The sequence below is a fragment of the Suricata suricatta genome, chromosome 16 (genome assembly GCF_006229205.1).
Source record: "Suricata suricatta isolate VVHF042 chromosome 16, meerkat_22Aug2017_6uvM2_HiC, whole genome shotgun sequence".
Lineage (NCBI taxonomy): Eukaryota > Metazoa > Chordata > Mammalia > Carnivora > Herpestidae > Suricata > Suricata suricatta.
The window spans coordinates 58882451-58908319 of NC_043715.1; the positions used below are offsets into that span (position 1 = coordinate 58882451).

At 48.6% G+C, this 25869-nt stretch overlaps 1 protein-coding gene and 1 long non-coding RNA gene across 6 annotated transcripts; one reads left to right on the forward strand and one right to left on the reverse strand.

The window, feature by feature from the left end:
- The first annotated feature begins 1000 nt into the window (after positions 1-1000).
- On the forward strand, positions 1001-24283 carry ZNF274 (zinc finger protein 274). 5 transcript variants are annotated; one of them, XM_029926404.1, is made up of 8 exons: positions 1001-1046; positions 1536-1609; positions 2332-2458; positions 3113-3208; positions 17323-17805; positions 21095-21195; positions 22353-22479; positions 22945-24283. In XM_029926404.1, exons 2-8 carry the CDS (start codon positions 1577-1579, stop codon positions 23856-23858), a joined length of 1881 nt encoding a protein of 626 aa, XP_029782264.1. In that variant the 5' UTR covers positions 1001-1046; positions 1536-1576; the 3' UTR covers positions 23859-24283. The 5 variants fall into 5 exon arrangements, with proteins under 5 accessions (XP_029782264.1, XP_029782266.1, XP_029782265.1 ...); XM_029926405.1 differs by lacking the exon at positions 1001-1046 and adding an exon at positions 1053-1266; XM_029926406.1 differs by lacking the exon at positions 3113-3208.
- Positions 19798-25566, reverse strand: LOC115281128. Its single transcript, XR_003904099.1, has 4 exons — positions 25074-25566; positions 23840-23998; positions 21293-21381; positions 19798-20616 (listed from the first exon to the last, which is right to left on the reverse strand). It is a non-coding gene; the product is annotated as an uncharacterized LOC115281128 (long non-coding RNA).
- Between the last annotated feature and the right edge of the window lie 303 nt (positions 25567-25869).

The window sequence follows — 25869 nt, forward strand, 5'->3', positions numbered from 1 at the left end:
CTTGTTTCTTAGTTATAAATCCCCACTTGATCTGCTCGTATTCAGAACTGAACCCAAGTCTATACTGGAGTGTGTCTTCCCGTGTAGCAATACTGTGGTGAATAAAATTTATATCCACCATTTTAGCTTATGTTTAGCTCTAGTTTTCTTTGTCAACCCACCCCCACACCGTTCTTAGGGTACAATTAACTCACAACTTGAGTGGACATTTAAATCTGACCCTTCTCCTCTCCCTACAACTGGAGGACACAGAGCCTCGCCAGCTGCACCTTCGCAGCAGGCCCACCCTCCCTTTCTCTCTAGACGCAGGCTGTCTCCAGCACACTTCCGGCCTTCCCCCTCCTGCCCCTTCTTCCTACCCTTAGATAAGGATCCACATTTAGCACCGCCCCCACTCACTTCCGTCCTTTCTCCCACAGCCTCTTCCCGGAATTTGAGTGGACTTTAGCTCCTTCCAGCTCCCCGCCCGCCCCTCCTCCTCTCCCAGAGCTTGGCTGGACGTTAGCTCCGCCCTCTATACCCTTCCCTCCTACCCAGTTCCTGCCCCCCCTCCTTTCTTCACGTTAGGTAGGAGTAGCAGTTAGCTCCAACCGTCTACGCTTCACGCCTTGTCCGTTCTTCCTCCTCCGCCCAGGGATGTAGTAATCCTTCCCGCCATTCTCCACCCAACTTTAATCTTCTTCCGGCCCACCCCCTCTGCTCACTTTCCCTCCCCCAACTTCCGGTCCTTCCCACGAGTAGTCGCCCTCGTGGTACAGTCCGATTCTGTCCTGGCCTGCGCCACTGCTTAGGAAAGTGTTGAGGCCCCAAGGCCTGGTGTATCCGACTCGAGCCCTCCTCCATTCAGCTGGACCACCAGGGTCGCTGGCGAGGACCCTCTTCCGGCCCGCGCGGGCTTCGCCTGCCATCCAGATGGCCGGCCGTCACCTGGGAGAGGGCGGGCGGGCGGGCGGGCACGCCGCAGTGGTGGCTGGGAGTTGTAGTCCGCCCCGCCCGCTGACGCATTTCGCCGCGGGCCGACAGTCGCCATTTGCGCCGCGCGCTGGGTGAGTGTGGCGCGAAATCTGGTCTCGTCGGGGGCGGGGGGGCTGTGCGGAGACGACCCGGGGCCACTCTTCGGAGTGTACCTCAGCCCTTCCCCGCCAAGCTCTGGAGCCCAAGGACGGTCTTGCCTGCTGTCTTCCTGCTGTGGGGCCGGAAGGGGCGGTGTGGTTGGAGACCCGGGGCCCAAAGGGAAGACAACTCCCTCCGGGCGCGGGGCTTAAGGTGGGCTGACCTGTTTCCGGGTGCTTGCGGACTAGTAACCCCCTCTAGATGAGAAAGGTATTGAGGACGGTCTCCTCTCCACTAGGAGGAAACCGGCTCCCCAGCCGTCGGGGAGTAGGTGGAGACGACCCCTTCAGCTCGTTTTTCTAGATGGCGGGTAGACCTGTCATTTCACGTTGATGAGGCCGCTTCTGGGCAAAGTGGGGGGGGAGGGGTCCCCTTCGCACAGACCTCATACCCTTCCCACTTCTCAAATTCGACCTTCTCAGGACTGCCTACTCCCACGAGGTACGTCGAGGAGAAGGAAGGTATGGCCACCGGGCTTCCAACGGCCTGGTTTCGTGTGAGTAGAGGCTTGAATTTCTGAGTGTACCCCGGAATCTGGGGGTGGGGGGTGGCCGGATGGTAGTGAGATGCCACCGTCCCTTGAGATGCCTTTAGGCTCCAAGAGCATCTTGGGGAGGATTGAGAGATTGGCTGGGCATGAGATACTTTGCTGAATGGAGGAACCGCAGGTTGCTTAGCTCTCCAAGGGAATGGTTAGAGTACAGGTCAGGTTCTGGGGGGTTCTAGTTTATCCTGTATATTGGGGATAGGTATTGACAGGTTTAAGTAGGGATTAGGCTCATATTTACATTTCAATAGCCACTTTGGCATCAAAGCTAGAGGGGAGGGAGCTCAATCACTAGGAGAAAACAAGAGAGATGGATGGATCCTTGACCTGTGAAGTAAAAGCAGCCTAGGTGGTGGGTGGGGGCTGAAGGCTTGGGTGTGAGGATTCAGCTCACAGAATTCCCTAAGAGGACGCATAGACGCCAATACCAGTATTGGAGTCTCCAAGGTAATAAGAAATGGAGAGATCTTCAGAGAAAGAAGAACCCTCTCTGGCCTCACATGTCCTCTCTGCTGTGACCTGAATAGGGTCAAGCTTGGGTTTGCTCAGATTCAGACAAACACAGAAACACAGGAGAGTCTGGAGTGCCCTCATGTGCTGGGTCAGCCTTCCCCCTCCTGTCAGCGTGAGTGATGACAGACCCTGGCTGAACAGAAACCTGTGGGTTTTAGGAACCAGTGACCTTTGAAGATGTGACCCTGGGTTTTACTTCAGACGAATGGGGACTGCTGGACCTCGAAAAGAAGTCCCTGTACAGGGAGGTGATGCTGGAGAACTACAGGAACCTGGTCTCAGTGGGTAAGGATGGCCTCCATATCAATAAAGATCTGCGCTTTGCAGCACGAATGTGGTGCCTCTGAAGTGTGTGTCTGCTTTGGCTCAGGCTGCAGGGATCAGAATGCAATTGTCAGGGTCCTGGGAGTCTGAGAGAGAGGGCTTTACTCTGTACCCGTAGGGAAAGAGCAACTTCACAAATAGGACTTCCGAAGCCGCCTAGTCTACCCCTGAGGCCTTGAGTTGCTAGGGAGGTAGGTCTGTCAGGAACGTTTCCAGCTACAGTAGTGGATGCTCACTTTTGTAACAAGAGTTCCAGAGGATGTGGGCACCCAGCATATCCACGTTCAAGGCATAAAGAAGGGGAATGGACAGTCCTGGCCAGTTCTCTTACAACACCTGCCATATTTAGGTTAAAAAAAAAATCCCTAAGGTCCCCAGCTGATAGACTTCCCTTTGTGTCTTGCTGACCACAACTGGGTCCCACTGCTACTTTTATTGGCAAGGCCGTCCAGGAAGGCAAGTAGCTGGCAAAGGGGATGGACTGCATTATCATCGCTGCTGTAGACCAGAAGTCATGCCCTCGCAGGGAAGAATTCAGGGACAGCATGTGCCCGGGAGGAATGCATTTTCTCCCGAACACAGACCCCCAAGCCCTGTCTCTTTTCCCTTGGGCAGAACATCAGCTTTCCAAGCCAGATGTGGTATCTCAGTTAGAGGAGGAGGAAGCGCTCTGTTCGGTGGAGAGAGGAATTCCTCAAGACACCTTTTCAGGTGAGATCCAGGCCCATGGGAATCCTGGCAGGGAATGGGCTGGTTAGTCAGAGCCTGGTGCCTTAGAAAACCGGGTGACGGGAAACCCCAGATGGGGTGCTCTGATGAGTAGCTCAGACATGCTGAATCAAACTGTTTTCCTCTGGTCCCAAGTCGTACTCCTTGGTTGAATGAGAACTTGCTACCAGTGGCCAGCTGACTGTTAGGGGCTCCCTCTCTTCTGCTATCCCTCCTTCATGTGATCACCAGGAACTGTTGCGTCTGGCCAGCCTTTTTATTTATAGATGTTCTCACGTATGTTTATGAATATATGCTTATGAGTTATGAGTCAGGGGTGTTCTACTGGATTCGAAAAGGCCTGTTGTATCCATTTTAACAGATGCTATGTAACCCACATTTGAAGTCTCCTCTTGATAGTGTTTCAAGTTGTTGCAAAAAACATGTTGCATACTTTTTTATTTTGCATATTCAAGTTGGATTTTTTGTTTTTTGCAGGTAGGATTTCTTGAAATAGAACTTTAGAATCAATCAAGATAGAAGCTAAAAATGTGGTAGCAACAGATTGCTCTCTAAAAAATACATATAGCTGCTCAGTTACATGAAAACTCCTTTTCCTCTTCATTGCCAGTGATTTTTAAGAATTTTTTTCAAAGTTGGCAGATCTGATAGTATGTTCAGTTTACACATATTTTTATAAGTTTATGGATGGTTTGTACTTTTGTGAGTTCATATACTTTCCGTTTGTTTTTTTTCTGGGAACACTATTAACTTTGGGTACTGATATTACAGCTATCCCAGACCAACAAACACTTTCTTGTAGTTAAAGTTTCTGTTTTTGTCTGATTGTTGCACTTATCGAGTTTCTTTGTGTGTATGGTATGGAGCATAAGTTCTTTCAACACATTTTCTGACTAGATTCTTCTACTTGTTGGAAACACTGTCTTTATTACAGATTAAATTCCCACGGTCCTCACTGGGCATAGGCCTTGGTCTTGGTCCCTTCTGCTTCATTGATCTTAGTCTGAGTACACATAGTGCTGTACGTATGGTAGTTTTATAACTCGGATAAATGATAGTACCTCATTATTTTTGAAAAACAAAAAACTCTGAACTGTTCTAAACCACCTAGTTTGTGAAATGAATGCTTACCATCAGTTTGTCAGGGGTTCAGTAAGAAAATCCTGTTAGAATGATTGGACTTAGAATTCTTGACGCAGAATTGGTCTGTCGAGTCGAGTTTTGGCACAAGTGTACAAAGAGGGATCTTGTTTCACTGTGTTATGTCAGGCCTTCTGGGTGCTGTTGGGCTCTCACTGTAGTTGCTGCTAATCTACTCAGATAAATCCTCTTTTGCAGTCTTGTGTAGTTGGTCCAGATAAATGCGTCATGCTGCTATATTCCCTTATTAGCTGTAAAAGCCTTACTAGAGTCTCATTAATTTTCTCAGTACAGTCATTTTACCAGCAAGTACAAAGGAGAAGGCAATCATATTAGTACATTTTTTACCATTGCCCAATTACATAATGACCTTCATCACAGGTGGTACTTCCAAAACCGAAGCTGAGAGTGTGAAGAGTGAGTGACCTAAATGGGAAAGCTTGACAGGCATGATGCTGGGCTGCGCTTTAAGTCCATTGTATCTGGATAAAGAAATAGTCATCTAGCTCTTTCTAATACATGAAAATCAGTAATAGCCCGTTTTCCTTCATAGCCTTCCAAGGTGATCACAGTGATTTTTTTCCTTTGAACAGTTAACACAGTGACATAATAAACGTGCCCTTGTAACATGCTGCTGGTATCCACTGATAGATCCATATTCATAAGTTAGGTTCGGGAGGTGGGTGGTTTTCCTTTTTGTGTTTATTTATCAGCTTTGTAAAGAAAACTATGGATGCTCTCCCTTCTGTTTTCTGTGTTCTAATGCAAATAACATTGGAACTCCCTGCTTCTGGTAGTATTCAGCTATGAAATCTGCACCTGGCCCCCATCTTTGGTGATTTCCTTCTGTTTGCCACAACAAACTGCCATCTCTGTGAATCTCTGCACCCTTTTTCTAGATTCCGTTTGATGAGTCAGCATTAGTGGTTTCTCTTTTCCATACTGAGTCATTCCTCTACATTGAAAACCTCTCTCCCACCCATTAGTGCAGGTCACTAAACTATGTATCACCTGGAAGGTCCCCAGCAACACAAGCACTTTGTATCCACCCTCCGTGGTGTCTTTACCCCCTGGCTGTTCCCCATAATCCAGCCTCCCAAAGTCTGGCCCTGTTTTGTGGCTCTGGTTGTGGCAGGTCTGTGTCTCATCCTCCCTGAAGCTCAAATCCCGTGTCCTGTGATGGCAAACCTTCCAGCCTTGCATTTCTAGATGATCCAGGAGTTCCCTGTGGCACCTGTGGTTGTGTGTCTTGGGGAGAGCTGGCTTGACAGGTGCCAGGAGACTCTGAGTTGATAACCCAGAGTGAGACCATGTGCAGAGCAGCTTATGAGGGCATTTTATTACAGCCTGGGCCCGAGGTGTGTGACTCACCTCTGTTCTGTCACAAAGAGTCCTTTACATGTTGTCCCTCCACTGCTTCCCCTCCTTACACCTTACAAATACTTGTGTCCCTTATAGTACACTGAACACTCTGGTGGTGAACCAAAGATCTAACATAAACCCTGACACTGTGGACTTTGCAGTCCAATAGATTATGGCCTCTACAAATAAGTTCCCTAGATGTAACTCTAAAGATACGCAGTGGTTAAGTCCTGAGAAGGAAAAGAATGTGGTGTAAAGGTTGGGGGGGATTAAGAAATTACTCTCGAGGAGGTGGTTTAAGGAGCACTGCAGGGGTGAGATTTAAGCCAATTCCCAAAGTAAGAGAATTCTACAGACCTACGAGAGCAGTGGTGAGGACAGCTTCCAAGTACAGAAACACCATTTGGGGTGACCATGAAGATGGGACAGGCTTGGCACAGTCCGGGAACTGTCAGGAGGTAACTGAGGTATGCTGACACACACGTTAGGTTTGGCAGGACACACAGCGCCTCCACTGTGAGGGAGTTTGGTTTTTATCAGGCAGGTGTGTGGTACAGCTGTTCAAGCTCACTCCAGGTGCTTAGGAAGAAAGAACTTAGTAGAGCAGAGATGTAAGTGGGGCAGGGAACTGTGGTAGTACTATCTAAGGAAGTGAGGCTGCATGGCCTGGGAGGGTTTGGGGAGAAGCTGGCATTGGGCTTCTCCCCATTTATAGTGGATTCACTGGGGCCAGGTGAGTAATGGCCAAAGGAAAGGAAGCTGCCAACAATCCCTCATGGGTGAAGGCCTCAGGGATTTCCTGTGGCTATTCTCTGTAATGTATGCATTTACCGCATACATTCTTTTTGTATATATCAACATCTAACTTTAAAAGAAGAAAAAAGGAGGGAAATTATTACTACTGAATTTTTGGGTTTAGTCAATAAGATGAGGAAATCTGGTAAAGGCAAAAACTTTTGAAGGGTAGAAATAGAAGTTTTGTTTTTACTTCTTTAATGTTTATTTCTGAAAGAGAGAGGGCGCACTTGCACATAAACAGGGGAGGGGCAGGGAGGGAACAGAGGATCCAAAGCAGGTTCTGTGCTGACAGCAGAGAGCCCCATATGGGACTTGAACTCACAAACCGGGAGATCATGACCTGAGTCAAAGTTGGATGCTTAACCAGCTGACCCGCCTTTTAAACAGTTTACATGGAACTCCCTAATAGCTTTTGCCTAGATTCAAGAGTTTGTGGAACTGTCACATCTTGCCTAGTTCTGTTAATGACCTACGAATGAGAAGGGACTAAAACACATCCAACTAGAGGTTTGTGAAGCCAGTTGAGTGCACCTCTCAGGACTAGAGAAGGAGGTCCCAGCAGTGCATAAAGACTTGGGAATCCTAGGTGTTTGGAATGGCGTGTTCTATTTACTGTTGGATGGACAACCATCTCCAGCAGTGGTCTGTCTCCCATCACTGGTATAGCTGTGCCTCTCCCTAACTAGGGGCATGGGTTTAAGTGGAAAGCTCAGCCTTTCCGAGGAAACTCATTATGTATGGCTCTCCAGCTCTCCCTGATAGCAAAAATGGCAGCACAGACACTGGTTGAAGTAGAAGGGAAACTGAGTAATAAGTGCTTAAGACAGAGCGCATTCATTTTTAAGAAGGTAGTGATTTGGGAAGATGCTGTGAAGGAATATGGATGATATTTGATGGCACTCAAACCTTTAGCCAACGCTCAGTGTCCTTTCAAGGAAGTATTGCCACTCTGTGTGGTTTAGTTAGAAAACTTGAGATAATGATCTAGATTTAATCAGTTGAAAAGCAATGGAGTGAAGACACTATATTGAAGGTCATGATTATAGGAAAGCCTGAAGGACATTTAACTTTTTCGATGTGTCTAGTAATGAAGCAGGAGAGATAAGCCATACAAATATGAATGTAGCAATAGTCAAGTGCAAACTTTAGTAGAAAAAAATAACTTCTATAAGGAGATTGTTTTTTGGGAGGAAGAAAAGAAAATCCTTTTCTAGATTTCATTCATTCTTTGTGTAGTCTGAGAGGACTCACATGGGCTACAAATCACACAGAGAGGATGTAGAAAACCAGCTGTTTTATACAAAGGATAATCGAGTCAAGAATAAGACTGAAGAAATGTGTTTAATGTGAGAAGGCCTGTTTTCAGCTCTGTCTTTAAGAAGGTTCACATGGGAGGAGACTAACATGCAAAGACCTTGAATGAAGGAACTCATTTTCATGACTTTTTTGACATGAGAACTCAGACAGGGAAGAAACCCCAGGAATATGATCATAGCAGGAAAGGCTTCTGGCCTAATTCACTGTGACTTGAGAAAACTCCTACTCGACTAAAAAAAGAAACTCAGTTGTATCAAATTTGGAAAAGTTCTTAGACCAAATAATTACCTCTAAGAACTCCAAAGCCAAGGGAATGTGACTGCTATGAAAAGATCTCTTTCATGCACAGCTCTCTTACTCAGCTTCACTGAAATACTGGAAAGCACCTGAGAATGTAATCGGGTCTTAAGAAGGCTTCAGGAGTCACAGAACCCATTGGCAAGAAGCCTTTCAGTAGGAGTCCTCATTGTGTTCAACATCAGAGGACTCCTATGAGAGCAGACACTCAATGTAATCTGTGCAGGCAAATCATTAGCCTTCACGCCCATCTTATCTGACAGAACGACAAAACAGAAAACATACACTGGAGAGAACCACACTGAATAATAAAAATGAAATGTCTCATCCTCTTTTTATACTAGGTAAATCACACAAGAGGCAAATTCTAAATAAAACTTTTATCACATAAGTATATAAATGTAGTAAAACAGGTCTTACAACTTTTTCAACTTGTTCTGTTATCTGACTGAACACCTAGAACAAATATTAAACGTAAGAGCAGGCTTCTTTACTTCGGTTTCCCATGTATATCCCCAGTTGCTAAGACAATGACTCCATCTCTAGCTCAGGAAACTCTTGAGTGAATAAATGGTTGAAGAAATTGTGAAAAAACAAGAGGATGTCTTCAAAGAGGAGACTATGAAGACAAGGCTAGGCTTTGAGACAGGGTAGTTAAGGGATGATAAGGGGCAATCTTGAGATATATAGCACTATTTAAGAACTCTGAAAGGCTCACATCCTGGGGCGTGGGTCAAGAGTTTAGAATCTTGAGTGACTATCAAAACATGTTTTGGCAGGAATCCAGCCTAACAGTGTGATAACATACTGTGCAACCTTTATTCAAGTATACCTTCTTTGTGACCTTCCACATATTTGCTCATTAGGACCCATGTAATCTTGCTCCTTTTATCTGGAAACCACTCTGGTTGGTGTCCAAATGTAATACCTGGGGTAATTTCAAGACCTGAAAATGCCTTCGCTATTAAAAATAAGAAGGAAAGCAAATGGACTACACATTTCACTCAAAATCCCAAGGAAAGAGAAAAGATAAATACAATACAAATAAATGGATCAAATGGAGAAGAAAAAAAGAACCCAAGAACTAATTTTCTGCAAAGACAAAAATTCAAAACCAACTTTGATTAAATGGAGAATAAATAAAAGGCAAGCTAAAGCTTATATAGGGAAAAATACTACATACATATTCAGCAACACATGTAGTTCTCATTGTAGAACTTTGTACAACTGTAACAATGCATGAGCCAGCTTTATGTACTGATATGAACGTCTCCCAAGATATGTGTATTTCTTAAATATGTATCTTTGAAACCTATAAAGATACACAGATGCACATATCATTTTTTAAAAAGGTACACAAAAGTGCAAACATATGTCAGCTGGTAATCACTGAATGTAGAAACTCAGGCTGTGACGGCCTCCTGAGAAGGAAGTGGGGTAGGAGGGTAACTTTCCATTTGTAGAAATGTTGCCCATGCCTATGCTGATAAATGTAAGTGGGTATCTCCTTCCTGCTGTGTTACCAGTTCCTGACACAGCCTGGGTGCCCACTAATTATTTGCTGAGTGCAGGAATGAACAAACAACAAAATGGGAAGACTTCTGAGAAAGTAGAAGGTTGTCAAAATTGGTCCCATGAAAAATGTTAAAATTAACTTTTTAAGAACAAAGTGGCCAGCTAGTTATTACTGACCTGGGCATGAATATCTTCCAACTTCCTGTTAAAAGTCTATTTCCATGGAACACGAATGACAGGATAAAGGCTGGAATGTTGACAGAGTCTGCAAAGTATACATAGCATTGTTTTCAATAAAGCACAAAATGAGAAAAATTTTAAAAAGGAAATATTTATAGCTCATAACCAGCACCTTAAACTAATCCTCTGAAATAGTTAAAATAGAGTTCATCAATGTGATAAATAACAAAATAATAAAGACTAGAAGCCTTGGCTTGTATGAGGAATACCCAGTTTAACACAAAGATACTAATAGGTTTTTTGAAATGGAACCTAAGAATAAAATAATTAGGAATTGTTTTTTGTTGTTTTGTTCTGAGTTTATTTTGAGAGAGAAAGTGTGAACTGGGGAGGGGCAGAGGGTGCGGGAGAAAGAATCCCAAGCAGGCCCCACACTTGAAGCCATGAACACGAGCTGAAACCGAGTTGGATGCTTACCTGACAGCCACCCAGGCACCCCGAAATAATTAGGAATTGTTTTTTGTTGTTGTGTTCTGAGTTTATTTTGAGAGAGAGCACGTGAACTGGGGAGGGGCAGAGGGTGGGGGAGAAAGAATCCCAAGCAGGCCCCACACGTGAAGCCACGAATGTGAGCCCAAATCAAGAGTTGGATGCTTACCTGACCGAGCCACCCAGGCACCCCGAAATGAGTAGGAATTGTTAAGGAAAAAATTATTAAGGAATTTCTATTTGAGAAAAAGAAAAAGTGGATGTAAAGTAAAAGCAGTACCTTCGAGGGCTGAGAAAGTCTAGAAGGTAATGAATTCCTTTTCTTGACTGAAGTCCTACACCATCATTCCAGCCAACAGCCTCTAGGGGAGTGTGGCTGAAGCCACTATACCAGGGGAAGCAGAAATTCAGGTCTCTGACCCAGCTGGTCTGGGAACAGGCAGGAGTATAAACCCGGCGCCCTGTTACCCTGTGGCCTGCCCTCCCCGCTACTGCTCAGGCTCTCAAGGCGAAGGGAACTTTTTAGCAGTAGCAGTCCTCCCGTGAGCGGGTGGGACACAAATTCCAGTGAAATTTCCTGTAATTGACAGAAATACAGGAAAATCCAGACAGCTAAAAAACCCAAGTCACTTTTTGCGGCTTTGTTGAATCAATATTTCTTGAGCACCTGCAAAAATGCCACAACCCGTTGAGGGGTGGGTCACAGTATTGAACGCGGTGGTAAGGCCCCTGTCTCATCAATGGGCCTACATTCATTTCAGAGCAGCCACTAACCCGTGGCTGATTAAGCTTTTAAACAGACTAAAATGAATTTAACCAATTCAGTTCCTTAGTCACACTGGCCACCTTTTAGATGTCAGCTGTAGCTAATGGCTACTATGCTGGACAGTATAGTTCTAGAACATTTCCTGAGAGCTCTATTGGGCAGTGCTGCTATAGAAAAGGTAGAGAGGTGATAATTAAAACATCCTTTGAGATGGCAGTCAGCGCTGTGAAGTACAGTGAAACAACAGAATATGCTAGCAGGAGTCATGGGTGGGCCGTACTAGTTGAGAAATGGGCAGGAAGACAGTTCTGAGGAGGTGCCACTTGAGCTAAGAGCTGGATGGGGAAGGTATCAGGTGAAGATGTTCAGAAAGACTAACAAGCAGGGCTATGGCAGGACAAAGCCTTCTAGAGCAGGCACACTCTGGCACGTTTGAGGGAAACTAAGATAGTGGCTATCGGAAGCACCCTTTGTTGTAAAGGGCATAAAACAGGGCTTAGATCCCAGCTGCTGTGTTCCCCAGTGCGGCCTTGGACAGAGCTCCTAGGCTCTCCCAGTATGGACTTCCTTTGTAAAAGGAATGGATGCTATTGCTTACTGGGACTATGGTGTGTAAAGCCCCGGTCTTAGGAGGCCTTCATACAACTAACCACCGTTATTCAGAGACTTTGATGTTAAGATGATCATCAGCACCTTTGGGAGATCGTCCTCTGGGCCTGACTTTAGGGTTTCTGATGTACGAGAACCAACTGACATCCTTAGCAGTCCAGTGGGGTGAACCGGCAATGCCGTGAGGTGCCCCGCAGAGCTGACGAGTAAGTGATGAGGAGAGGTGGGGAAAGCGTGTAGAGCTGGAGGCGTTCTGGACAAGGAGAAAAAGGCACAAGAGAGTGTGCACAGGGATGAGGGGAGCTGAGGGGAGCACTCCTGCCCCCTACAAGTTCTTGAAAGGTTATTGTTACTAGTTACTATTCTATTTGTGGACTGGCAGACCCAGTCTACCTGGTTAGTCAGCGTTCACTGTGGAACTCTACGCACTGACAGTGATGGCTTACCCTGGAAGGGAAGCAGCGGAACGGGAAGGAAACTGTAAGAGGAGGAAGAACTCATCCTCCATCAGCCTTTCCGACATGCTATTCCTGGCTTTATGCAACCTAATCACTTAAAAAGAGGAAACTAAGGCCCAGAAGGATTAAGCCCTTTCCCAGAGGCTGGGTGAGTTTGTAGAACAACCTACCAAATAGATAGTTGTAAGTAAGGGCACTAAATTGCTAAAATTCCACACACCCACCTACCCGCCCCTTGTCATTCAGTTGGACTGAACACCAGTACCTGGGGTGCTTGGGGTGCTCAGTTGGATAATCGTCCCATTCTTGATTCCGGCTCGGGTCGTGATCTCATGGTTCTGTGAGTTCCAGCCCCATATTGGGGGATCAGAGCCTGCTTGGATTCTTCTCTCCCTCTTTCCTTGCTCGTGCTCGCTCAAAGATTTTAAAAAAGAAAAAATCAGTTCTTGGAGCTGCAGTTGGTAGATTATTTTGTGCAGCCCCACACAGATGAGTGGGTCAGTCGGCCCCAGTGAGTTGAGGATCCGGTTTCCACTCTGCCAGCCGGTAAACTTAAGAGCTTACATTTTCTCTGTGAAGTAGGGTGAATACTTTCCTGACAATGCAGGAGGGGTTATTTAGAGGGCTTGGAGGACGGTCCAGAGGACCAGAGATTTTGAGGACTGCAGTGCCTAGAACGACACTTACCCACCAGCTTGCAGGCTTTGGCCCATCTCATCGACTGCATAGCACCCAGTAGGAGGTTTACGATAACCATGCGGAAAATGTGCTGCCCTGAATGGCTGCTACTGCAGGGAGAGCCAGGCTGCAGATCCTCCCTGAGCTCCCAGCACGACAAGGATGGGCAGAGTTCCCCACATCCAAACTAGACAGGCCCTAAATTTAAAACGGTTAAGAGTTAACATTTTTTAATGAGCATTCAATTCAAGGTTTTGAGAAATTGCCCTGGTGTCCTCCAAAGATAAGAGAAGGGAAAAAAACACATGATCAAGACTAAAGGAGAAAGAAGTAAATTAGACATGGAGAGGGAAAAGGAGTAGAATAAAAAGAACCTACAGTTAATTTTTTTAAGGGATAAAGTACAAAGTAATCCTGTGATTAACCAAGGAGTATAAAATGAAAGTTTTAGAAATTAGAAAGCTGTGAAGGGTTGTGGAGAATGAACATTTTAAGTGTTAAGCGTATTACTCAGAATGGTGCTTGTGGCCCAGCAAGGAGCCGCTCCGGAGAGCTACCCTCCACTTCCTGCCCACTAATATCCCTTAACCTGGGCACTTTCCAAGCCCAGCCCTGCTGGGCATCCTGGAAATTGTCATGCTTGGCTTCCTGAGTTATTCTCAGGGCAATTTGAGGCTCTGAGAACACTAACTGTAAGGGGGGAAATGAATTTTGCTTTTAAATCAAGAATTTGGAGGGGGGAAATGAACCCTCAGAAGCCTTAGTAAACAGGAAGGTAATTAAATCCTGAAGACAAGGGTAGATATAAATGAGTTGGGAAAGGCAAGTCCCCAAATAAAACTCATAGAAAATTTGTTTAGGTGAGGCAGAAATGGGAGATCAACGCTGTAGTTATTTTCATCAAGGGAATAAAAATCTCTTTAAGCCTTGGACTCTTGACCTTACAATGATGAATTCGAGCCCCACCTTGGGTGGGGATTGCAGTCTTTTTAAAAAAATCTGTTTTAAAAAGGGGGGGGGGTGCGCCTGGGTGGCTCATTCGGTTAAGCGGCCGACTTCGGCTTGGGTCTTGATCTCACAGTCCGTGGGTTCGAGCCCCGCGTCTGGCTCTGTGCTGACAGCTCAGCCTGGAGCCTGCTTCCGATTCTGTGTCTCCCTCTCTCTCTGTCCCTCCCCTGTTCACGCTCTGTCTCTCTCTCTCTCTCGCTCTCAAAAATAAACAAACATAAAAAAAAAAAAAAAAGGCTAGGAAAGGAGTGACTGGCGATGGCCGAGATGAAACGCGCGGCGCAGAGCGTGTTTTGCAACCCCGAGCGCCCGAGGCCCGTCCGGGGCAGCGGGCCCGGCCCCACCCACGCTGGTGACTCCTGACCTCGAGCTGACTCACTTCTCGGGGAGCGCGCCAGCAATTTCCAACACCAGTTAGGTCGGTGAAACCAGTAAGCCGAGGAAAGGACAGACGAGCCAAGGCTCGTTCCCTACGAGAACGGGGAGGAATTTAGAGTTGGGGACCCGAAAATGGATCAGGAATCCGGGCGCTCGCTGCCTTAGGGGAAGCGACCGCGCGCCTCAGCCCTGCGCCTCTACAAAGGGAAACGAACTTGCGGACCGGGAAGGTGAGTGTGTAAGTTCCAGCTGGGCCGGCGCCGTCCCAGGGTGCGTTCACCGTCGCGGGGTAGGGGGGGGGGGAGCGGGGAAGGGGACGAGACCGCAGGCGGCAGAGGCCGAGAGCCCAGCAACTCGCCGAGGGCTGGCCGTGCGTCCGGTCAGGGTTTGGATCGGACCCAGAGCCTCAACATGGCGACTCCGGAAGTGCACGCCGCGAAGGGCCGTGGGAGTTGTAGTAGCCGGGCGTCTGACGCACTTCCGGCTCGGGGGATCGGGGCGTGGCTGTGGGGATGTGGGCGGGTCGTTCCATTTATCCTGTGGGGGACTTGAGAGGTCAGCTTCCTGAACGCAAGCGGAAGAGTGTGCTTGTGGCTGCGACCTCCGCCACCGCCGCCTTCCCAGATGCTGCGGTGCTGGCAGCCCGGCTGCGCCGCCGGGCGCCGCTTAACGGTGCAGGTGGAGCGCAGCAGCCGCTGTTCTTCCGGTCTTTCCGAGTTTGTGTGTTTGCTTAAACAACACGACTGCAGTCCCTCGACACTAGCAATTTCCTGGCTGCGCTGTTTTACTTCACGTGACAGGAACTTTCCTGCGTTGTAATGATCATCACACTAAAACCAACGTAATTTTTAATCCGTACCTGGTTTTCTTGAGCGGTGCTTTAGCACTGCCTGTTTTCCAGTTTGCTCCGTCCTACACCCCTGCTTAGGAAATGTGTGTAGTGGAAAAAAGACCACCCAAATGAGGACATGGGGAGGCTGTCTACTCAACCCACTGTAGCAGGGCGTCCGCCACCACTCCTAGTGTTTGGTTGAGACTGAAGGGGAGGAAGGCGGAGGGAGATTTAGAGCGAAAAAGGGAAGTTTCTGACTGGAGGTTATTGACTTGGGGGTGAAAAAGAGAAACTGCCCGTTAAACAAGACCTGAGGTTGTGGGTCAGAGCTCTCTTGTCAAACGGGATTTGGTCCTTGTCTCCAGATACTCTTCTCCTGGTGTCCCTACCTCAGTCTTCCCCTTCAGATAGCCCCCTGAACACGAGTAGATTGACCTGCTGAAAGTCCCTGGGCATTGCCCTGACATTCGTTGCTAAGGCGTTGAGTTCATGCTAGAAGTTCCTTGCAGGTAGAGTTGTGCTAATCAGGTATATTCAAAACAGCAAGTGTGAGCGGGCACATTTGCTCTTGACGTCAGTGGGGGCATTTCTGTTTTTATAAACCAACATAAACCTAGTTGGAAGTTAATCGTAATCAGTGGTTATTTACATTTTCCTATTTACTTTTCTTTTCCTTTTTTTAATGTTTACTTACTTTTGAGAGAGCGCGCTTGAGCAAGCTGGGAAGGGGCAGAGAGAGGGGGACACAGAATCTGAAGCTTGCTCCAAGCTGTCAGCACAGAGACGTGGGGGGCTTGAACCCACAAACCGTGAGATCGTGATCTGAGCCAATCAGATACTTAACCAACTGAGCCACCCAGGTGCCCCTCTATTTACCTTTTTAAAGCTTTCACATCATTTAGAATTAGCATTTCTTAGGGCGCCTGGGTGGCTCAGTCGGTTGGATGTCCGACTTCGGCTCAGGTCATGATCCCCCCTGTTTGTGAGTTCCAGCCCTGGGTTTGAGCCTGGTGTCGTGGTCTCTCAGCTATGCTGACAGCTTGGAGCCTGGAGCTGGCTTTGGATTCTGTATCTCCCTCTCACTCTCTGCCCCTCCCCGACTCATGCTCTGCTCTCTCTCAAAAATAAACATTTTAAAAAAGATTTTTAGTAATAAAAAAACATTTCTTGTTAAGAGTTGTAGAGTGCTTTCTTATTTTCTGTTGGTTTGTGCCCCCTCTTTAGCATTTCAGGGCCATGTTAGACCTGGTCATCTTCTGGATGGCCCCCAAGGAGGCAGGATCAGATTCTATTCCCTGTACAGGCCTGTAGAGCATCACAGGTCTCTTCTTAGGCCTCCTTGCCTCCTGCTTCACTTACCTGCTCTCATACTGAGATATAATTTACACACTATAAAGTTCACCCTTTGAGAGTGTACAGTTCAGTGGTTTTTACTATATTTCACAAGGTTGTGTAGCCATCACTACAGTCTAATTTCAGAACATCTTCATCACTTCCCGAAAAAACTTCAGTTTTATTAGTCAACACCCACCTAATTGCTTCAATTCCCTACTTCCTGGAAACCTTGAATCTACTGTTTCAGTATAGTCATCTGTTTTGGACATTTCATATAAAAGGAATCTTACAATAGGCAGCCTTTGGTGTCTGGCTGCTTCCACTCAGCATAATGTTGTCGAGGTTTAGCCATGCTGTGGCACATGTAACTACTTGATTCTATGGCCAAATAATTCCAATCTGTGGATAGTCCATATTTTGTTTATCCATCCTTACTTTGATGGACTTTTGAGTTGTTTCTCTTTTTGGCTCTTATGAATTATGCTGCTGTGAAAATTCCTGTACAAGTTTTTGTGTTGGCCTGTATTTTCATTTCTCTTGGATGTATATCTAGGAGAGTTCCTGGATTATAATTCTGTGTTGGACTTTTTGGGCACCTGCCAGGCTGTTTCACAGAACGGTGCAGCATCCTGTGTTCCCACCAACAGCCATTTTTCCGCATCCTTGCCAATAGTTACCACCCATCTTTAATAATAGCCATCTTAGTATGAAGTAGTATCTCATGATATGACCTTTAAGTTCTTTCAGTGATCTCTACACCTAACATGGGGCTCAGACTCACGACCCCAAGATCAAGGGTCACATGGTCTTCTGACCGAGTCAGCCAGGCACCCTTGGCAGGAGTTTTGATTTACATCTCCCTGGTGGCAAATAGTGTGGCCCATCTTTTCATGTGCTCGTTGGCCATCTCTTTGGCTGTGCTTTTGCCTTACAGAGTGTCTTGCAGTTCAGTTGGACCCTCAGTTGGCTTCTCTTCCTGCTTGGAATCCCCTGATGAAGATCGAAGTCGTTGAAGTCCTCACACTGAACCAAGAGATAGCCCGTCCCCGCAATGCCCAGATCCGGGCTCTCTATGCTGAAGATGAGGGCCTGAGCCCAGAAGTACTAGCGGAGCCTGCTCAGCAGCCAGGAAAGCATCCAGCTGACCCTGAGGCTGCACGCCAGAAGTTCCGGGGGTTCTGCTTTGAGGAGGTGGCGGGGCCCCGTGAGGCCCTGGCCCGGCTGCGTGAGCTGTGCCACCAGTGGCTGCGGCCCGAAGTGCACTCCAAGGAGCAGATGTTGGAGCTGCTGGTGCTGGAGCAGTTCTTGGGTGCGCTGCCCAGGAAGCTCCGGATGTGGGTGGAGTCACAGCACCCAGAGGACTGTCAGGAGGCAGTGGCCCTGGTCGAGGATGTAACCTGGATATCTGAGGAGGACGGTAAGTGCAGTGGCGGGGGGAGAGGGACACTTGTGTGGGTGCGTCTTGGAGGGTGGGGGAGGAAGAACTCAGGCTTCCTCAGAAGGGACGGGGAAGGGTCATGCCCTCTTCATCTAGGCCAAGGGCATCTGTGTCCCCAGTGTGTTCCTGAGTCAGAGCTTCAGTGGTTCCTTGCTGAAGCACCTACCATTGCCCCCAGGTTAAGGGATCTGAGAATGGCCTATCCTTGGACCCATCTATGGAAATGGAATGTCTCAGGCTGCCCCTCACAGCTACTGAAACCACTGGCAGGGCCTGGGACTGCACTCTTCAACCAGCCCTCCGCACGCTTGTGATAGAAGCTAAGGGATAAAACCATTCACCTTTGGGGCACCTGGGTGGCTCAGTCAGTTGGGCATTTGATTTTGGCTCAGGTCATGATTTCACAGTTCATGGGTTCGAGCCCCGTGTCAGGCTCTGGGCCGACAGCTCAGAGGCTGAGGCCTGTTTCCAACTCTGTGTCCCTCTGTCTCTGTCTCTCCCCTGCTCTTGATCTGTCTCTGTCTTTAAAAAATAAATAAATGTTAAAAAAAATTTTTTTTAAATCCTTCACTTTCATCCTTTGGGAATCCTGCTGTGCTACAATCCAATAGAAAACAAGATTTTAGGTACATAGGCATATTCCCTGAATGCCTCCTTTTAGATTCTTTTGTAATATTTATTTATGAGAAAGAGGAGGCACATAGAGAGGGAGGCACAGAACCTGAAGCAGGCTCCAGGCCCCGAGCTGTCAGCACAGAGCCTGATGCAGGGCTTGAGCCCACAAACCATGAGATCATGACCTGAGCTGAAGTTGGATGCTTAACTGACTGAGCCACCTGGGTGCCCCAAAACTTGATTTTTTTAAGTATTATCTGCACACAATGTGGGGCTCAAATTTACAGCCCCAAGGTCAAGAGTCTCATGCTCTACCAGCTCAGCCAGCCAGGTGCTCCTCCCAGAGTAAGGGTTGTGAATAAAGTGGTGACCAGGACAGACAGGATTCATAGACTCATGAGCTCAACAAGTCTTAGACCCGGCAGGAATGGTGGGAATTTGACAAATGAATATTCGTTTGACAGTGATGGGGTTGAGAAGAACCCAAGGGTGCTGGTGGGGCTTCTGGAGGTGAGTTGCTTGCAGCCGACACCTGGTGTGGAGTGGAATTCAGAAGGGGGCGGGAAGGATGGGCACCGCCTACGAAGGCCCAAAGTGGGACAACGCCAGTATATTAAAAAATCCAAGAGAAATTGGGTGGCCTGTGGTAGAAGGGAGCAGGGGACAGGGCTGGCAGGGCCCTTGAAAGGGTTTTCGTGTTGTCTTAAAGCAATGGGAACCGGTCCCTGAGCCCTAGGGGCATGTGGCATCGTCGGACTGAGCAAAGATTTTCCAGGTTGGGGCCACCCAGGTGGCTCAGAGGGTCAGAGCTTCCGACTTGATCTCAGCTCAGGACATGATCTCATGGTTCGTGAGTTCAAGCCCTGCTTGGGATTGTCTCTCCTTCTCTCTGCCCCTCACCTGCTTATGATCTTGTGCTTTCTTTCTCTTTCAAAATAAATAAACCTAATAAAAAAAAAAAAAGATCTACCAGCTTGCAGTTCGCTGTGGATGGTGGACAGAAAACAAGGGCAAAATGAGAAGCGGATTGGCCACCCAGAGCTGTTACCATGCCCACTGAGAGGTGTGGTGGCTAGGGCATGAGTGACAGTGGTGGGGAGCTGGAATGGGAGTGCCTGAGTAGGGGGCCTTTGGGGTGAGATTCCATGAAACTTGAGGTCTGTCAGGCTGAGTTCCATGGACACTTGCTCATCCAAATATGTAACCTCACACTGCAAAATTGACTTTGTGGATGCAATTAATTAGAGGAGTTTGAGATGGGGGATTATACTGGGTTATTCGGATGGGTCCAGTGTAACCACAAGGGCCCCTACGGAGGCAGGCCTGTGAGTTAGGGGCAGAGAAGACACGAGGAAGGGCTGGGAGCCAGGTATTTTAGGTGACCTCCAGAAACTGGAAAAGGTGAGGAACACATTTTCTCCTAGAGCCTCAGGAGGAAAGTAGCCCTGCCACCAACTTGATTGTAGCACAGTGAGGTTGGTAGCAGACCTCGGATCTCCATAATCACAGGAAAGCAACTTTGCTTTTAGGCACCGTTGTGATGATTTGTTACAGCAGCAACAGGAAGCTGATAGAGGTGCCAAAGAGACAGTTGGGGGGCTCATGACATGAAAGCCAGTCTTACATTTCACACCTTGGGGGTGAATGAAATCAATTCACATTACAGTGGATGGGGGCAGAGCCTTCCAGAGAACACGGAGAATCCTACATTGGTAACCAGCGAGTTAGTTGTGACTCTCCGTTGTGAATGCCAAGGAGGAGAATTTACCGAAGAAGTCCCAGGGCGATCTAGCATCAGGCACAGCTGGACCCAGGGGCCCTCCACTGTCCTCAGGACTCATCCTCTCTCCTCTATCGTACTTCTGCCGGCCTCTGTTAGCTTCATCCGCAGGCAGGCTGTCTCCATACAGAGCCTCCCTGCACAGAATTTCTCTTTCCTGAATGTTCCAACAAAAGCCTCTTTGGCTGCTTGTGTAGCTCTGGGCCCCGTATTAATCCCAGATCCAATCCTTGGGGCCAGAAGGAAGCAGCAGCCTGGGTCACATCGTTGTCCCCCTTGATAGCAGGGCTGGGATCAGCCTCCTTATGGAAGCCCATGGACCAGGAGCAGATGAGACAGTCAGGCACGAAGGAGCTGTGGTTGAGAGGGGCTGGAAGGCCAGGAGGAGCTGTTTTCTAAGGTGGAGGAAACAATAAAATTCTCATTTGGATGGGTGTGTATTATGAGAGTGGGCCCAGCCCCAGAGGCCAGAAAAGGAGTCTTTGCTTCTGAGGAGCGTTGTGAGGCCAGCTGCTGAGGCGAATGGAGAGATGAGGCAGCTGCCTCAGGAGGGACTGGGTCCAGGACAGCTCTTAGGGAGGAAGTGGGGCCAGGGGTCTCAGCAGCTGGGACACTGGTGTCCCACAGTCAGCCCTATGGGGTGACGCATCCTGAGCTATCCAGGTGGGATTTGGGCACAGGCTGTGAAAAGGAAGCAGAGTGGGGACCTGAACTGGTGGCGAGAAAGGGTGGGCACAGATGCCCTCACAGCAGTCACAGCAGATACGATGTGTGTGCTGGCCCCGGGGTCCCAGAGAGAGACATGGCTGTGTCGCCCCACCCTGGACGTAGCACCACATCCGGCTGACCCCCCGTGCTGCTGTCTCCTCCCAGCATTACCTGCCCAGGACGCCACCTGCCCTCCTGAGACCACAGCTCTCCCGGAAGAGAAGGAGGAGAGCGTGACCACCTGGCTGGCGAAAGCACCACCTGAGGTGAGTGGGGGTCGGGGGTGTCACCCTTTTCTTCCCTGGTCACAGTGTCCCCTCTGAGGGGACCTCCCCCCACCCCCCAGCCTCCCATGGAGCAGACCTTTCAGAGTTTCTGAGCGTGAAGGGCCGGGCTGCCTTGCTGCTGCGGTGGAGACCAGGAAAGGGCACAGCGACTGGGAGGCAAGAAATCTGGAGGCAGAAGGGAGGGGCCAAGTGTTTACAGATGCTTAGGAGCCCCAGGCAGAGACATGCAGACCACATGTGGATCCGGGTTAGAATAAGAGAGCCCTTGTCCTTCAGAAGTGCATACTTAGGTGTTTGTGATGGAAAGACTGTCTGGAATTTGCTTCAGGATATCCCAGTGGGGAGACGATGAAAGCACTGGCCGGTCTTGCCAACGGTCGAGGCTCAGAGTATGGCTGAGTGACGATGTGTGTGGCATTGGTCAGGACTCTTTCTGCTGCAGCAGCTCACCACTGGTTCAAGCATAGGGTGACCTTATTGGCTGTCACGTAACAAGTGGTCTGTGGTGGGTTTCAGGCAAGGCTGTATTCAGGGATTTCCAGGTGCCGAGAGGAAGGTCTCTCCAGTCCTGGTCGCATGGCTATGCTTTCTCCCACTGCTTCTTAAGCAGGCTCTGCCCCTCGTAGGCAGAAGGGCCCCCGGGTCCAGGCAGAGTGCTGTGGGGAGGCCTCTTCCTGCTGGAGTTCTGGCCGGCTCCCCAGAAACGACTGATCTTGGCTCTGGCCACACCACCCCCGCCAGCTGCCATCCACAAAGGCAGGCTGGTTCCTCTGTGGGCAGAGGGGCTGTTCCCAGAAGAAGGGGGTGTGCCTAGCAGGCAGGACTTGCCTGAGGGGCAGTCTTCCCTGAGAAGTTGATGGAAAGGATGAGCTGCACACAGGCCCAGGTAGAGGGGAGGCAGTTTGCTTATGGCATTTGTAGCTCTTAGTGAAACAGAGACTCTGCCTCCAGCCTGGGCCCCAGACTCTGGTTTTGTGACAAGGGACCCGCTGCGCCTCTTACGGCCCAAGCCAGTGTTGCTGAGCAAACCCCAAAGCAGGGGTGTCCTCAGCACAGCAGACTCTGGTGGGAGGCTCCAGTCGTCTGTATCTATGGACGACCCTCCTGATGAGCAGACACAGAGTGTGATGTTGCAGGATGCAGTGACTTTCCTGGATGTGGCTGTGGACTTCAGCAAGGAAGAGTGGGGGCTGCTGGACCCGACGCAGAGGACCGAGTACCATGACGTGATGTTAGAAACCTTTGGACACCTGGTGTCTGTAGGTAAGGCTGTGTCCGTGCTGGCCACTCCACCCTTCGGGGACTGGGAGCCCCCGGAGCCCTGAGTCGGGGCCCGTGCCACCTCTGGGCCCAGTGTGAGCACTGGGCATGCTGTCAAGAAAGAGTTCCTTGCACTGTCCATGCCTTTAGCTCATCCTGTGGACTTGGAGGGGTGGGCGTTGTGTGGACAGCAGAGGCCTAGGCTCAGGGAAGGACTGACTTCTGCCTACCTTGAAGGCATATGAGGAGTCAGAGAGCCAGGAGAATGCTCCCTGTTCTTGCCCCACCCCAACCACCAAGCTCAGTGTTCCCGTTCTTCTGCTTCACTGTTTTCTAGAGTCTCCCCAGGTTGCATGACTGTACTTGGAAAACAAAAACAAAAAAACAGCTTCTAAACACTTGATGTCATACTGGTGGTCCATCTTAGCCCTTCTCTCTACAGTATCCACACCTTTTGGGTTCTTTCAGGGTGGGAGACTACACTGGAAAGTAAAGAGTTAACTCCAAAGTCTGACATTCCTGAGGAAGAGCTGGCCCCTGACCTGAAAATGGAAGAATCCTCAAGGGATGACACTTGCTCCTCCATCTCAGGAGACAGCGGGCAGGATAGGCCCCAGGAAGTCTTAGATATGGCACTGAGGCAAGCGGGGCTCACTCAGGAAGAAACCCTCCCTCCGAAAAGCCCCCAACCCCGGGCAAACACCGGCCTTGTCACAAGCCATATTTCACTCCAGAAAACTCTGCCTGGGAAACGCTTGCGCAAGCGTGGCTCACAGGTGAGGAAGGCGGCACGTGGTGCATGTGTAAAAATTCATCAGAAGGGCCACAAAGGGGAAAAAGCCAGAGAAAACAGTGGTTGTGGGAGACCATTCAGCCGGAGCACTCAGCAGATTACATTCACAAGAATTCACAAAGGGAGCCAAGTTTGCCGATGCAGTGAATGTGGCAAAACGTTCCGGAACCCAAGATACTTCTCTGTACATAAAAAAATCCACACAGGAGAGAAGCCCTATGTGTGTCAGGACTGCGGGAAGGCATTCGTTCAGAGCTCCTCCCTCACACAGCATCAGAGAGTCCACACCGGAGAGAGGCCTTTCGAGTGTCACGAGTGCGGGCGGACCTTCAATGACCGCTCGGCCATCTCCCAGCACTTGCGGACTCACACCGGAGCCAAGCCCTACCCATGTCAGGACTGTGGGAAAGCCTTCCGCCAGAGCTCCCATCTCATCCGGCACCAGAGAACGCACACCGGGGAGCGCCCCTACGTGTGCAGCAAATGCGGAAAGGCCTTCACCCAGAGCTCACACCTCATTGGACACCAGAAGACACATAGTGGGGTGAGATACAAGAAGAAACAGCCTACCTCACAGCCCTCAAGCTGAGCTGGTTGAAGTGACATGGCCTTTTCGGCTTGATCCTGCAAAGTAACATGAACGGGCCTGGTTGGCATTCGGAACGGAATGTGAAAAGTAGCACTGAGTGACGACGTTCTCAAGACCAAAGGACACCTGGGGAGACTGCCCTGCACACAAGTAAATGAGAAAACTGGTAGGGAGTTGTTGCTAATGAATCTAAGTTGGAAAAACGTTTACTTTTTCACTCACTTGATTTGCTGTTATATTTGTTTGCTCATTTGGTCATTAAAAGTGATACTAGTGAAACCTGGAAATGCTTATAATGTAAGCTTAAAAAGCCAGGTACCAAAAAGTCTGTGCACTGATATTATATTTGTGGTAAAGTATTTATGCATATGGACAAGGACTAAAAGAGAACAAAGATAAATAAACTATATATTTCTGTGATAGAATCTGTTTTTTCCCCACCTATTAGACATCTTTAATAATTTGATACTTAAAATAAGCAGTATTAAAACAAAGTAAAGGAGATTGTCAGACCAGTTTTAGCAGGACAAAGCTGCAGTCCTTCTGACCCAAGATTCCAAATGAATTAGGATGAGTGGGTCATTCTGATCCTTAGACCATCATTAAGATGTAAGGAGTGTTTAGTTCAGGGAATGGGAATCTTGAGCAACCAACCATTGGAGGCCTGGGGGAGGGAAACGCCAGGCAAGTGGGGGACCTTCCCAGAAAATGTTCGTTCTCTTCACATTTCCACTTTTCCTACAGGACTTCTTCTAGGAAGGGGATTACCAAGTTAAGCCACAGGAAGTTGGCAGTATTAGGGCGTGTGTTTGGTGCCCATGTTTCATGTTTTATGTGAGAGGACAGATTAAAATCCTTTCTCAGGTCACACAGCCTGTAACCGGCAGCCCATCCACCCCTTGTTCCAGGATTCCACCTCTGCCCTCTTGAGTTGTATATAACATTTCAAAACAGGTTCTAACACTGTGGATCAGATGCTGAACTTATGCTTGGTTGAGTGCTATGGAGCTACGCCCCTTCAGAGCCCTTGGGGCCAGGCACAGTCACGCCATCTGGAGTGAGAGTATCTTACTCCTGTCTCCACGGCAGTGAACAGCTCCTGGAGACAGATTAGATAAGTCAGGAGGCCAGGTGCCTGGAGAATTATGATGGCACACCAGCTGTCATATTGCTTTTCACGTATCAGGCACAGGGCACGTCGCTGCTATGGCATACCTCCACGTTACTTTCTTTGAGAGATGAAACATCTTGAGGCTGAAGAACTTGCCAGGGCCCCACCGCCCTCTCGCTACACAGTTGGAGGTCTTTCCAGGGGAAACAGGGCAGTTTTCAAGGGAACGCATCAGCAGCTCCTTCTCCAAGTGGTGATGATGTAGAGATGTTCATTTCCTTGGGGAGTGGTCTCACCATCATGCCCAGTGCCCACTGGGGAATGCCACAGCCCTGTGCTCACTGAGGTCACTTCACCCTGAAATGCTATAGTTTCATTGCCAGAAGAGGGTCACTGAAGAGGCGTGCTGACTGCTTTCACATCTGTGGCAGTTTCAAACATGGCCACAAACTCTGCCTCTCTTCCATTTCTAGAATGTGGCTGGGCTTGGGACTGCTTCCACCAGTCGGGTCAGCAGAAGTCAGACCATGTAACTTCCATGAAATGAGGTCATAAAGGATGCTGAGAACTTCTGTTTCCTCAGCGAAATGAGAAGCAGTGTTGTCAGCTGAAACTGTGGCCAGGCTGCAGGATGTTGGGTAGTCAATAAGGAGAGGAGAAGTCATCCCCTCAGCGGGGGTGAACAGATGAGGCTGGGCTTGCTTAGCAGCTCATCCAGGGCCCCTGAGGCTTGGGATCACTAACCAAAAGGCTATGGACACTTTAATATCCAAATATGAAATCCAGTTGATTGCTTTAGAAGTCCAGAGAAATTCATCTCTTAAGATCTCAAGTGAATGGAAGAGTTGCCACTTGCCTTAAAGTAGCAGATGAAGCAGAATTTGAATATATGAAGCTGGT

What these genes read in the sequence shown, in the direction of transcription:
- ZNF274 (XM_029926404.1), top strand. Translation starts at nt 1,577, where the DNA reads ATGGCCACCGGGCTTCCAACGGCCTGGTTTCGT. An exon ending in TCCTCAAGACACCTTTTCAG is followed by an intron (nt 3,209 to 17,322) that starts GTGAGATCCAGG and finishes TTTGCCTTACAG; the next exon opens with AGTGTCTTGCAGTTCAGTTG. An exon ending in CTGGATATCTGAGGAGGACG is followed by an intron (nt 17,806 to 21,094) that starts GTAAGTGCAGTG and finishes GTCTCCTCCCAG; the next exon opens with CATTACCTGCCCAGGACGCC.